Raw genomic sequence first — 15,045 nt, 5'->3', positions numbered from 1 at the left:
CTCCGTTGTGCGATTCTATGCAGTCAGGTATTTCTCATAGTATGAATAACAGACTTTGATTCGGTGTTAAGCAGCTTTTTATTGGTTACTTTGGTTGTCAATTCGATTTTAAGTTTGAGCCAGTAAGTAGATTCTTTATCATAGCGTAAATAGTACATTTTTCACAACATTGTTTTCATAAAAAGCTTGAGCTAGCTGTAAGAAGCTTTCCAGTTATTTTCGTATTCGTCATTTTATCGAATAAACGTCTCCGTCCATATATATATACATAATTTTTTATTTTATCGTAACGTGATTATAACGTTAAACGAAAGAAAGCGAATGTACGTAGGTCACACATCGAAAGCTACAAGAATTCATTTATCCATTCATTTATCATAGTAATAATGAAACTGACCAAGAAAGAGAATTTCGATTATCGTATAATAGAAAGAGAATTGCTTTACAAAGAGAAAGAGAGTCCTCTGTTAAGCGAAACAATCTATCTATCTGTTAGCAGTATTAAGAGAGAAGACGAGCAATTCGAATTGAAAGGACAAAATGTTCCTGGTTTGTGGCTCGATAAAGAGCATTACGCTATGTACTATGATTCATCCATAAAGTATAGAAATAAGAGTTCAGTTTCTACTATGGTACTATGTTTGTTGTCTGTCGATATCGTTCAACTCTAAAGTAGAGAGATGAATCAAAAGGTATGCGTTATTCGCAAGGGAAGAACCTATCTCTTTAAACGTAAAATTCGTCTCGTGCCGTTCGATAGTTTTATAATATTTAGTAAGCGAAACAAGTTTCTCTTCGAGTCTATATTTCTTCTAAGAGACGTGGAGTATGATATATGTACGTATACGTGTGTACATAAAAAATGGAGACGCGTGAAACGAAATTATGCCGGAGGAATTCATAGTAAAAATTCATAGTGAACGGCGTTATAATAAATAAAACATTCCATGAAGCTATTATTTTCAATTGCATCGTACACTTCACGCTACGACGTTACTATAAAACATCTAATACTCGAGTAAACACTCTGTAGTAACTTTATCCATTCTCTTATGAACTCAAGATATTTATCTAAATCGATGAAAACGATTTTTTGCATACTACAACGTCCTAAATATATTTTCATTTCTGTGATTCAGAACTACTAACACGGAATCAACTAGAAATATTATTGACATAGTATGAAAGAAACTTCGAGCCTTTCAGGGTACAAGCTGATCTTACACATTAATACGTTAGGACCAAACAAGGCGTTCAAGCGATCACGTTTGCCGGAAATTTAATGGCCGCTTGAGTAACGTAGTTCTTTTGAAGTAGTTCTTTTACCCTCTCTGCGCGCGTTTTTATACAAAATATTGCGGAGAAGCCGAGGAAAATGTTACTGAGCGTGAAATCTTAAAAACTTGGTTTACCAGGAAAAATTTATATTCAAGAAATCTGCGGATATGCCAGACACATGCTTCGATTTCGTTCGATTAAAAATTTCGATGTATTGTGCTGTCGTTATTCTCTTTACACGAATCACAGAATCCATGTTTTTTGTTTGTTTGTATCTGAGACTAGCTTTTAGCTTAGTTTATTTTACTTTCGTTGCCTTCTCTTAAATTAAAAGTCACATTAAAAATTCAACAGATTATTTTTCAGTATCGACAGAATTAATTCTCTCCCTATACAAATTAAGATAAAAATTTTCTTTACAATTTTTATTTACAGTGTTATTATTGCATCCAGTATATTCTATTTATATCATCAGAGATTATGCACAATTTATTTAATTTAATAAAAGAAATCATCATCAAGAAATGAATTCTTCTCTCCTCTGAAATTTTCCACTGAAATCGCGTTTCGAGCGAACATTTCAGCTGCTATACCGGAAATTAAAAGACAATGGCAAAAGAAAAAACAAGGAATTCGAGTAACGTTCCACGTTAAATCTCATATCGTTTCATCGCTCGCAAGTTCACCGCTCCTGGTGTCCTAAATTCAACCTCTATCTCTAGCGAAGGCTATGATGAGCTCGCCCGTGTATCTTTCTCCGCTCGATTTAATTCTAGAATCCCTCGTTCGCAATGATACATGAGACGTCTGATACATCTGGCAAAAGTGTGACTGCCAATGCAGCTGAATTCTTTTATATAAGAGCAAACCAAACGTAAACGGAACGTGCCGTTCGAGTAGATTAAAAACCACCCTCGCGTGTAGTTGAACCTCCTATTCTTACTATTGATATATTTTTAAAGAGATACATCGGTTCGCGGGTAGGTGTTTTTTTCAAAATGAATAAATTTAACGAGGTCATTTTTTCGATATTTTAATTCGATATTTATGTTATAATGTTAGAATTTAATCTCGGAATTAAGATTAATAATCTGTGGAAGACACAATGTTTATGTTGAAATAATATTATGTGAAATTTATTAAACAATTATTACAGGAAATATAAGTGTGTTGTGGAATGTAGACAGTTGGCTACTTATTCTCAGACTGGCTGGCTTAGTGACCCATGACCCTTGAAAAGGTTTCGAACCCCACTCTCTATGCAGTAAAGAGTGTGACCTGTGTAGTTGTCTGTGTGGCGTCACATGTGTCACGGAACCTTCTAGTAGCTTCTCGACGTGCCCAATGTTCCATCCATATCCTTACGCTTCTTCCGCCGAATTCTCGAAAGGGCATACACGCGCTAGCCGCCGCGATACATCTCACGAACGCACGCTAGTGAAGTGTCTAGTGAAGAATCCGTTCGATCAATCACCTCATCTGTATGCGATTAATATCGTTGTATTCCAACACATAACATTTATTGTCCTCTATCGAATTATTTCCTAATAAACTGGTAAAAAATATTGCGATCGAGTAAAACAATCTCTTTCAGATGTTAGAAGAAATTCTCATCACGATAGAGATCTATTTTCTAAGGAATTTAAATTACCTTTCTGTGAATCGAAATTTATTTTAAAACATTGTCTCCTATTAAACACATCGTTTGCAGACACGGTAGACATCGGTGATCCGCGTTATTATGTTTCTATAATCATTGAAATAAAACAAATTTCATTGTCAGAAAAATGAGAGCAAATACAATATGATATTTTGCAAAAATTAAAAAATTGTTAATACAATTTTCTATTTTACATCTATTTTATTTGCTATAGAAACACGTGGAAGTCTAATTATTCCTTTGTATCTGTATAAAAGTGATTCGTATAAAATGGTGTTTTGTTCTCGTTCGTACTCTCGCAGCGACACTAACTATCGATGTCGAGCAGGAAGACCATTTTCAAGGCGAATGGCATCGAAATAAATTGATTCTCGTCGTTGGAAACTCCGGTACTTGCTGTATCTCCATTAACCTTATCTCTTTTCTTAGATTTGTTTTACAGTATCTTCATTCTTTCCTTTTCTATGCACACGATTCTACAAACATGGAAACGTTCCACTCTAAGGAAATCCAAAGAGAGAAGAATCGGTTTTGCCTTTAGAGACTCGGTTACGCCGTCCAATGATCGAACAAGGGACGAGAGTTTACGTTTACTCCGAAAGAACTTCGAATATGCCAAAAGCTTCGCTCCTGGGAAAGGACCCTGTTACCTAAAATGTTTCCTCCTTGCTGCTAAAGCCCCTAATATCGAAATCCATTTTCGGAATAGAACATAAGACCAGTTTCTTCTGAATGAAATTGAGCGTAAGGGTATTTCCTTCTTGTATGAATATACCAGAAAATATCGAAAAATTTACCCTATTTTGTTCTTTTATTAAGCGACGATGAAATACTTGGTGCAAAGTTTGAGAAAGATGTGCAAAATTTATGGTTTGTGTCATTATTTAATTTCTTTTGTTTGTTTCGTTGATTGATGAACCTATGTACTGCTTCATTTACGAGTTCTTAATTAATGAATTATAAAAGCTTTTGGATTCCGGAAACTCCAGAAATGTAAATATTATACACCTACTCAGAGGATACGTATGATCGATCAAAAGCTTGGAAATTGTCACGATCTTTATCTCTGCCACGATCTTATCACATTGAACTTTCTTCGTAATTTTTGTTATTAATTTCAAATTACTACTACAGATGTCAATATGTTTATTCGATATTCTTTTATTCCTGTAGATCTGACGTGCTTTCTAACGTAATTAAATTTCAAGTTACATAATTTATTTTCCAATTCTTGGGTTCTACGTGTCAGTTATCGTTAGATTTTATGACACGCAGTGATTCTAAACTTCCACAAACACGAACAAACGTGATAGCAGAAGTGAAAATGAAGTTGAAGAAATTTAAATTTGATCCTTTGAATCGAAACGTTTCCTTGAATACCTCCCCTTCCTCCCCCCACAAAAAAAAAGAAATAAAAAGAAAAGAAAACGCGTTTATACGGTAAACGAGTGGAATGGAAATCGAGGAAAATTGCAAATTTGCCCGGATGAATTCAAATATTTAAGGATACAGATTTAGATTTGAATCGATACTCGACAGAGTGGGTCGATGTTTTTATTTGGAAACCGTTTAAATATCTGTGAGCGTTCTGTGACCAGTGCACGAGCTTCGAGTAAATACAAGCGAACAGAACCAATCATAACCGCAGCTCGGGCAATTTTCAACCTTCCCGTGCCGCTTCTGTCGTGACTCTTTCAATTACAGCGATTCCATCGCTAACTCGGCCACGAGCGAGCATTCAACCGGGTTCGCGATATTCCTTTTTTCTTCCTCTCGACCAGGCCGCTTTCTTTTCGACCTTGTACTTTATCCGACAATCGAAATTTTTAATTACACCGCGCAGGGAAATAATCTCGAGCAAACCACGGACTTCCTCAACCTCCGCTTTCTAATTATCCGCGAAATAACGCAACCTTCCAGGTGACACTTGTCGACAAGGACGAAATTGTATGGCGATGAAAGAAAGTAAAACTTTGTAGACGCTTTCCCTTTCGCAATTATGAAAGGAAAGTTTTCGATGGGAAAAATTCAAAGGGAATTCGTTCAAAGGAATGAACCGGGTTTAAGTATTCCGTTGACTTAAATTAATCAATCGAACGCCTGCGTGTTTTTACTTAGAAACTAATTTTCTTCAGGGTTTTGAAATATTTCACCATTTAGATCTCATTAGTATGAATTATTAATATTCTCTAAATAGAATTCATCCGTTTCGTGGGATTTTATACAAGTGAAAATATATATAGAATATTGTCTATGGTAAATATCAGTACATAGGTATTATTACAGCAAATTACTTGTTTTGTATTAAAAATATTTATATCCAGAGCATCGAATACTTGCAGAGTTAATTCGTAACTGAGTAAATCCCTTTGGTTTCAAGTTTACAATTTCAGAAAGAAAGAAACAAGAACTACTTGTCCAACGATAATCCTTCATTTTCACATGACGTTCCTGTTTTTATAGAAAGAAATCCATAGAAAAATTTTCATCTAAAACACAAAGATATTTATAATTATAATTTGGAATCGATGACGTCGATCGCGTTAAATTTCTTGGCGTCACTTTGAAGTTGGGGACTTGTTTAATTCGACCTTGCAACCTAGAGATTCCCTTCACGTTATCCTTAATTCAAGGAATCTGTCGTGAGTGGAAGGTCGAGGAACTCGGCTAGGCATCGCCTCGTGGTTGAATGTTCAACGACCCCAGGGGTGACGTTGGGCACGCGCATGACTCTTGGCTGGCGCCAGTCAACTTTCATGACCCTGAAGTCTCACAAGTCTCTCGATCATGATCAGGTTTATGTTTATCTATTATTTACTATTACCTATTTGTTTGTTTATTACTTATTTGTTGTGACATTCTTAGATGACGAAAAGAATCTTTGAAAAGAATTTAATATGCGAAGAATGTTTCTTAAGAATAAATAGATATACTTGAAAACATTCGCTCTGTTATTTTGAACGTGATTGTGTAAGCTACAAACGTATTTATAATTAAAATCGGCGTACTTTGCAGGAAAAATTTATCAGAATAATTCATAAAAATTCCTAATTTTAGCATGTTGTTTAAACAAATGGAGACGGTTATACTTTCCAAAATATTCCGGAAAATGTGTTTCCAACCCTAACTTTAAGAGTCGGTTTCATCTTTTAAATGTAGACGATTCTCAAGAAAGATTCAATATAAGTTATAAATTCTAATATCTATGAAAGGACAAGCTTATGTTGCGACAAGCAACAGAGGACATTTATCAAACTGTTAATATACTGACAAAGATAATAAAATTCCTGAATAAAATATTGAATAAAATGAAATATAACCTTGAAATTCGTAAAATGGATGTTCTCTTGCTCAAGCTTATCGAAAGCTCCGTGAGAAAAATGTACGAACCACAATTGAGAAATAGTACAAGTAATGCGATATTCGAATCGAAGTTATTTTTCGCAAGGAACTTCTTACATGATACACGTTGTAGCTTAACGTGCACGTTCGATCAATTGGCGTGGAAAATTGATTCGCGTTTAATCCATGTCATGAATTTCGTTTCGGCCTCACGCACGCGTCGATCGCATTCCTCCGCGAGAGGAATTTCAATTTCTGAAACCGTTCCGTTGTCAACTGGTTACTATCGAGTTAGTCGTGCGTCATTCTTGAAGTTCATGTTTACGGTTCAACAATTTTCGAGTTATTCCACGCGATGTAGTCGTCGAAATCGATTCATTATTCGCGATCACGACCTTACGAATCGAATTGCTTTTAATGCCTTTGCCTATATTGTCCTCGAAGCATCGAAGCTTTCCTGCAAAACGCATTTTCCGCTACGTTCGACATATTTTGTAATTTCGTGGATTTTGATCGCGTTTTATAAAATCTCTGGTTGTGAAAATGTGTCATCTACAAATTTATGCAAATTGACATAATTAGGGAATATGGGGATGGAAAATTCGGGACTGAAGCATGAAGAACTTTTTGAATATCTGTCGTAATTAGACTGTGGATTTTTATGTATATTCACGTTTTCGACAATACATTTGAGAAAATAGAACCTCGATAAAAAATTGTTTTACCCACCAAGCACTATACAAAGCACTACACTTTGATTTTATATATTTTTTCACATCATGTATATTTTATGCAATTTTGTGCTTTCAAATTTTCTATGAACGTGAATGTGAATAAGAATTCATATAGTCCAGTTGTAACGTTTGCTACGATTTAATGGAGTAATTTGTAAGTTTCCAATTACACAGGAATAACATCTATGTGAGCCAATAGATCAAAGCGCTCGTTCCACTTTCCGAGATTTTCTAAATTTTAGATGCTTATCGTATCAACGCTGTATCGTATACAATCTCATTAATTTTCTTTACTTTTTATTCTGTGAAGTTACGGACTCGTACAATATAAATATTTAGAACACATATAGAGGGAAGTTTTAGCGTCCTTTGTAACATGTTTAAAGACTCCTAAACAATTTATAGAGTTCTTGAAAATTACCGACGAATTTCATTAATTTTAAAAGAAATCTACTTTTCTCAATCGCGTCATTGTTCCAGCAAATCAGTGATATAACTAAAGAGTATTTAAAATTTCCACGCCCTTCAGGCCTTTTTCCAAACAATTCTCACTTCCCATTCTCTCACGAAGAAACAAAGAAACGTACTACCCGAGTGACAAGTAGCAACCTCTAATTCGTTTCCGAGTTTCACGTTAATCGAGTTATTTGTTGCATTTAAATAAACGTTCCAGCAACAAGAAACGATACAAATTTCAGCGGAGCTGGTGGAACGTTAATACAGAGGAACGGAACGCGAAAAAACAATGACGTTCGCGATAAGAAATCCTCGAAAGGATAGGAATGGAAAGAATAATAGCGAGATCCGGACAGCTGTCAGCCGAAATTGAATTTTCCTCGTGGATTTCGCGACATGAACTGCGAAGTTGCGAATTGAACTCGCTCGCTTTGTCTCCCGTTTCTATTTACCTCTCTCAGTTACAGTGTCGCAATTCCAGAAAACTGATTAGTGGTAACTACTGCATGCATTTAAGTTGTCGTATAACATAGGTGCAACGAAATCTCTGCGTCGTGTTAACAGCCTCTTATTTTCCAGATGGAAAATAACAAAGTTCATGATTCACATACGATCGGATATATTAATTGACGTTGATTTTTTAGTTTCTAATTGGTATGTATTTATGGAAGTGTTTTTACGAATGTCTAATTTATCTAGAATTATGTTATTAGATAGCTAAATTAGTTCTAGTATTAGATGTTTTTCTAACAGGTACCTAAGTACTCTAATCCCAAATAAATTCCTGTTTTATGATTTAAAAAAAGATGGTGTCTGTAATCTTGCTTGATTTAATTAAATAATCAAAATTATTTTAATAAACGAATATATCTGTAAATAAACGTTGGATTTTGTTCAAATATATTTCGCAAAAATATGAAAAATTGTTTTCCAAAAGAAGATTAAGCGGCAAAGCTGATTTACTTTTTCGATTTCGATTCAACATTTTATAATTTTAATACGCCTTCTGTAAGCATCCTGTTCCATAATATCTCCCTGTATTTTTACACATTTTCTAATATTTGTCTTCTTTATGAAGCTCACAGGTCTAAAATTAAAAAATAATCTACTAGTACTGCAAACGTACGTTTCTCGTGCTTCAACGGAAAACTTAACTATATTAGACCCGTTGCGAAGGTCTTCCCAAGTATAATTTCGATCCAACAGGATTCCTTGCAAAATTAAAGCGAGACTTCGCGAAGGTAGTCCCTTGCGTGAGTGCAAGGGAAAAAGCGTCGAGTTCAAATGTAGCGACTAACTACGTTAACACGTTGCAAACGAGTCCGCCGGGGCGCATTATCTAAACGAAGGGCTTACCTTCTGGGAACCTAGATAAATTGCCGTTTATTATCTCGAAGAAGAGATATTTATAGATTACAATTTCTGCAATCCTTGCGTAGTACTACACTTGGATATATCGAAACTTATGCTTGATGAAATTACATTTGAAAGTCTTCGAATGATTTGAACAAGATATCGCTGTTTAGAGTCTACGTTTGACCTATTAAAATTGAGTCCGAGGAAAATTTAATTAGAGATTAATTATTGAAAATTTGATTGGCAAAGATATTTTTAAACAATATCATTAATATCATTTAAACAATGTCACGAGTAAGATGACGTCTTCTTTGAAATTCGTTAAGCTTGTTTCTTCCTTAAATTTTAATTTTTCATGATTCAAAAAAACAAGTTTTTAAATTTCCGTTCCCCGAGATTTCCAACGAATATTCACCTTAATATTTCCCTGCTGTCCACCCTTAACGTTCCTCTCCCTCTATCCTCATAAATAACACGAAAATAAAACTTCTCCCTATATTTCTTTTTCGTCTTATCTCCCTACTGCATCCTGTCTCCCTAAAGAGCGAACAAAAATAAAAACTGACCGACGGGTCAGGTCCGGTATATACAAGCTCTCGAACCTAAGTTTCACGCAGAGGCGTTTAAAGGGAAGAAAATTGATAATACCGGCATGGGTGTCAGTATTTTCCGAACTGTTTAGCGTACATGAGAGCAAAGATCCGGGCTTCATCGACCGGCGAAGATTTCAACGACAAAAAGGAAGCGAACTTACTCATCCATGTCGGAATCTTTGGCTACTCGACAGTGAACACCACGATCCACCAGACATTTTCCGGTCACAGGATCTGGAGGCGCGAGATTGATGTAGGGCGGCTCCTCCAAGAAGGTTATTTTCAAATAAAACTTCTCCGGCACTCCTTGCGGTGGTGTATGAGTTTTTCCTGGCCATACGATGTCCTTGATGTCCAGACCTTCCTTCTTCCAGGATTTCCACACGCCGATCTGTTGCCACAAATGAGACGAAAGATTGATAAATCAGAAGGTTGTTTCGCTTGATAGATGATACGTAATACTGGCTATCGCGGAGACACGTGTTCCTGAGCATTTCTCTTAATACAACGTCCATTTTTCTTTGTACTTACAGTCGACGACAAAAATAAATGGGCTGGTAGTGGGAAAAGGGATCAACCAAGTTTCGTTAAATATTGCTTGTTTGCGCAAAGATGTAAATATTAATTTTCATTATTTACCAAATAGCCCATGCACTATAGGGATGTACAATAAATGAAACTTGAATTTATAACGCTATTTATAATTCGATCGACCTTCATTCATATCTACTGTCACTGCCTGTCCACTTACATTTGTCCTGTATGTATTTTTATGCATATATTTCACTGTATGTATGTAATCTGTGCGACAGGAAGATAGTTTTGCTATTCCGTTCAGTATCAAATACACGTTAACGTTTTATACTATTTGAGACTTGTCTATGATTGAGAGAAAATATCCAGGAGCCGACGTTTACAGGTATTGGTGGGGTTCCGATGGCACGGTATTCATATTTTTTATCTTGCAATCAGTGGCATTTTTTAATTTCGCACATTATTTTCTGAAATACTTTTTACGCGGAATCTTATCCCCCGATTGATCTTTCAACGTTAATCGGCAATAATTGCCACCAATTGCTACATTTAACGCAAACACAATGCATCGCTAATTTCGGATAAGAGATTGCTTAACCCTTATCATTCCAATTGGAAACGAAGCTGTCAAACGCAAGACTGCATTGAAGTGATAAGGGTTAATTTCGTGATAGTTAACAAGTTCAATGATAATAAAATTTCCATTACCTATACGATGTGTCAGTAATTAATTTTCGTACAGATTTTGTCTTTATATCGTACAATTTGATGTATTCCATATTTATAAATGATCATCAAACACTTTGTACAAATTCTGTAGCTTTTCCCTTCTATCAACTGGAATTTGATATTTAGCGAACGTTTTGAATGAAAAAATACGAGAATATAGAGAGAACAGAAGCCTTGAAAGTATTGATTAACTCGATATTCGCGTTATTGTTGGTGTTTGTGAAAATATATCATTTTAATACACGAAACCTATCTATCAAAATGCCAGTATAATAAGAGAGTTTAATTTAATATGAATGGTATGAAAAGTACAAACATTAAATTTATGAAAATATTTTCCGACGTTTTATAACCAGTTCACTTTTATCTCTGTCAGGCGATTATTTATCACGTGCTTATAAATATGACAAACAATATATCTATTTATAACCGTAATACGGTTAATTATGGAGAAGTTCAGAATACGTTCGTTACAAGTTATTTTTTTTTTTTTTTTTATCAACAAACTGTTATTTCTTTCGGAGGAAATAAAATCGCCAGAGTTATGGAAGCTGGATTTCAAGTGCGGTCAAAGAATACTGCGACGTTTGTCCTGACTCGACAGTTCGCGAATCGTTTGTAATTTGTTCAGCATGCGAAAAATCGTGATCCTGAGTTTAGCTTCCACGTTGCATCAGCAAACTCGACAAACTAAATAAAAGTTCAACGCGTACTATGCAAACGCGTTGTAAATTTTGCTCCTTCTCTTACCCTTTTCAATGCAAAATGTGCCTGTGGAGTTACGATATTTATTCAAAAAATTCCTATACTTCCATAAAATTTTCTATTGATAAAATCTCTTTTGTATCTTTTCAGTTACCGTGAACAGCGTAACCGAGCCAGTAACCATAGACTCTACGTATAAGTCATTTTTCAGCGCCACTAACCCAAACAATTTGTCAATGTTGCAATCATCCTACTACAGAACCCGTGGTTACTGGTCCAGTTATGCTCTTCAAGCTGTTCGTTCTGCTCTCTAATTTCTGCCAACGATACTTCATACTTGAGAATAGTTGCTATCTCGATTTCGAGCTAATTGTGAGAAACGATGCAGCATTGTCATAGAATGTTATCCATAGCGTAGACACGATACAACGTTATCGTGTTTCTGTTGTGCGGAAATAAGGGGAATGTATAATTAGCGGAATCCACAAGGGCTCGAGCTGCTCGTCCGATTTAATTACAAAGTTTCACTCTAGATTACCGCTATTCGTCGCGACATATCCTGTCTTTCGACTCGGAAACAGGATGGATCTTATACCACACTCTCATTGAACAAACAGCGAGGAATTCTCTATTGGTGTCTCATTTTTCTTGAACACGTTGCTGTCTAACGTTCGCGCATATTCCGTCGCGTTACTGTTGTCAGTAATAAAATCTGCTACTTGTTACTTGTTTTCGCTCAAAGCGATACAGATGAGAAAAATAAGAAACACAGCAACACGTCAGAAACAAATACTCGTTCGATGTATACCGATTAGTTGCTGGTAACAAATGCTTTGGAATCGGAAGAAAATCCAAATATTCCTTTGATTACGTTGCTTTCGCGTGAACGTGAATGTTTCTAAAAATTGAAATTTGTCGCGTACCGTTTGAAACACGAAGCGGCAAACGTGCAATAAAAAGTTCCTCGTTGCTGCTTCAGCGAAGGTGCAATTTTAACTTTCAGCTATCGCGATAGCATTTCGCGTGCGATTTATTAACACGCAGTGATTTTTATAAAGTATTTACTCTCCGTTGTCAGAATGCTCCGAAAAGTTTGAAACACGTACGTATGTGCGTATATTCGATCGAATTCGCTGGAACAGGCTGATGCAAATATTTCTCAGTTTTCGATATTTTCCAGCATTATTTGTTCCGGTGGTGGAAAATCGATACTATTTTATTTACTTTATGCACGATTGTGTATTCTTTCTTGCCAAATTTCAGAAAAGGCCAAAATAGAAAGCTTGGTAATATGCAATGTCAATTCGCGTTGCAATTTATATTTTAAATGTGAGACGGGACATGCTATCCGAAGGTAGAATAGCGTTGAAGTAAAGTACTAGGAAACTTTTTAGTTTGTTATATGAAAAATGAATCTCGCGATTTCGGTTGCAATAAAAATAATTTGTTTATTTCAAACCTGTTCAAGGCATGTTAAATAATTTTCAAACGTTGTTAACTTTTTCATTCGCAATTAAAGAACTTATCAAACTCATAACTAACTTAATTAGGGAACTCGAAGACGAATCAACAAAAGCGTCTTCACTGGCGAGTATAATTGGAAGACTAAGGATTATAATGGTAACTCCACTACTAGTTTTCGTAAAATAATATTCCGTGTTTATCATTATAATAAATTCATTATATTTTTTCAAGCCATGAGAACTCATCGCAGCAAACAACGAAGTTATAACTTAATTAATTAGCGAACTCGAGGGATGAAACTTTCAAAAGTTGAAATACGTAACTAAATTCGCATTCTCGATACACATACACTATGATTTTTAAGCCGTTACTTACTTGTATCTCTTTTCTTTCTCTTAAATCGAATTATAATATTATGGTTAGTATGATATAAATAATTGTGTTCCTTAGAGATTATTTTAAAAGTGTAACAAGAATGAAATATTCGAGAACTCTGATATTTCTAGTATTAGAAATCGACGTAAATAAATAACAAATTAAAAACGACGTTCTCAGCTACGTAATACGATCTGTTTCTGACCAACATTATTCTGACCATGTGAAAACATCGTGGATACGAGGTTGGCGAATACGAATTGAAAGTAGACGATCTATCGACCGTATCGTTTTGCCCAGATCGCATCGACCCGAATTTCCGTGGAATTTATTTAACAGCGGGTCAAATGAAATTGCCCCTCTGGCCGGGGAATTCCTCTTTAAAGGGAACAACCCGCGAGAAAACGTCATATATTTTCGACGAACAATAGAGAGGCCAGAGTTGTGCAGAATTTTCGAACGAAACTTCACAGTCTGTGGACGAAGTGGAGGGAAAATTGCGAACGAGGTGAGAAAGAGACCATCTGCAAGTTCATCGTCGTTACGAATATGTAATAGGAGGAGAAAGAGGGCGTCTCCTGTGTGCGATCGGCCGACATTCGAATATTGGAATCCGATACAGATACAGGTCGAACGTGTCGCGATGAAAATTCATTCGCGCCACCTCCGCATCTCTTCATCCGACTCAGCATCATCGATTCCAAGGCAAATGGCAATTTTTTAACACTCTTTTCGGCCATGGTATAAATCGACCAGCAATTTTTCGCGTCAGATTCTGTTCAGATCTCTCAGCTTCTCGGACAGAATTCTCTGTCTCAGAATAGTTCTCGGAAGAAGAAGAAAATGAATGCCGTATGAAAAAATAAACAGCGTGTTTGTTTCTTACGTTGAGTTTTTAAGAAAAGCTTGGCGAGGTTCTTTGCAGTCATATTTGCGTAGGTTGATTAAAATATTTCTCGATAGTTGAGATATAACGAAGCTATTGTTGGTATATTTATCAAAGAGTTGTCTCATGGTAATTTTTTATACGAGTAAACGCACAGCGGTTGGATGTTCAGTTATTTGGATATCGAAGTCAGATACATTTGAAGTCAGTTTTTCGATACATTTGAAACGAATGTTGCAACGTAGAATAAAGATTATTTACATGCCAGGAACAGTTAAACCTAAATACAATTTTTCAGGTTAAAATATTGCATAAGTGAATAATAATTGAATGTCAAACGTTTGTTTACAAGTTTTCTATAATAATCATAGTATACGTAATATACATAATAATAATCTAAATTTCAATCAATTCCTAATCAAGGTACACGTTTGTAATTATTTAATTATGTATAAACTGTATAATCCTATTATATTGTATTACATTAATTCTATTAATTACTCAAACAAGTATACCAACAACGTTACTATATAAAAAAGAAAATACGATATCGTATCAGAATCTCTATGATTCGATACAATCGTTAGCTTGAAACGAGTGTTGCCATCAGAAGGATTCCAGTTGAAATTCAGATTACCAACAGAACGAACGGTATACCGTTTTAGATTTACAGGGCGACACGCTCAGATCCAGCTGCCAACGAAATTAATGTAAATAATGTTCCCTGTCAAGCCGGCTTACTGAGACGGGAAATAGCAGGGCTCGCTAGTACACAGTCATATCTATGCGTCGCTGACCGATGATTAATTCCGTGTGCTGCCTTTCGCGAGTATCATTCCAACCCTCTCATCAGGCTGCAACCAGTTTCTCTTGTTTGTTGGCACATTGGCACGCCACATTTCGAAATACACGATCGAATAATCGTATTATCTC

The 15,045-nt window shown here is 35.6% G+C and overlaps 1 protein-coding gene across 13 annotated transcripts in view; it reads right to left on the bottom strand.

The window, feature by feature from the left end:
• The window catches only part of LOC100741138 (glutamate receptor ionotropic, NMDA 2B), a 317,617-nt gene that overhangs the window by 38,741 nt on the left and 263,831 nt on the right, over window positions 1-15,045 (bottom strand). For all 13 annotated transcript variants that reach the window (XM_024366713.2, XM_033320050.1, XM_024366714.2 and 10 more), the window contains one exon: window positions 9,581-9,810. In XM_024366713.2, coding sequence (XP_024222481.1) covers window positions 9,581-9,810 — 230 coding nt within the window. The remainder of the gene's footprint in view (window positions 1-9,580; window positions 9,811-15,045) is intronic.

Source organism: Bombus impatiens, unplaced genomic scaffold (genome assembly GCF_000188095.3).
Source record: "Bombus impatiens unplaced genomic scaffold, BIMP_2.2 scf_0233, whole genome shotgun sequence".
NCBI lineage: Eukaryota > Metazoa > Arthropoda > Insecta > Hymenoptera > Apidae > Bombus > Bombus impatiens.
Note: the sequence above shows the minus strand (reverse complement) of the source record. Positions and strands in the feature narration are given on the sequence as shown.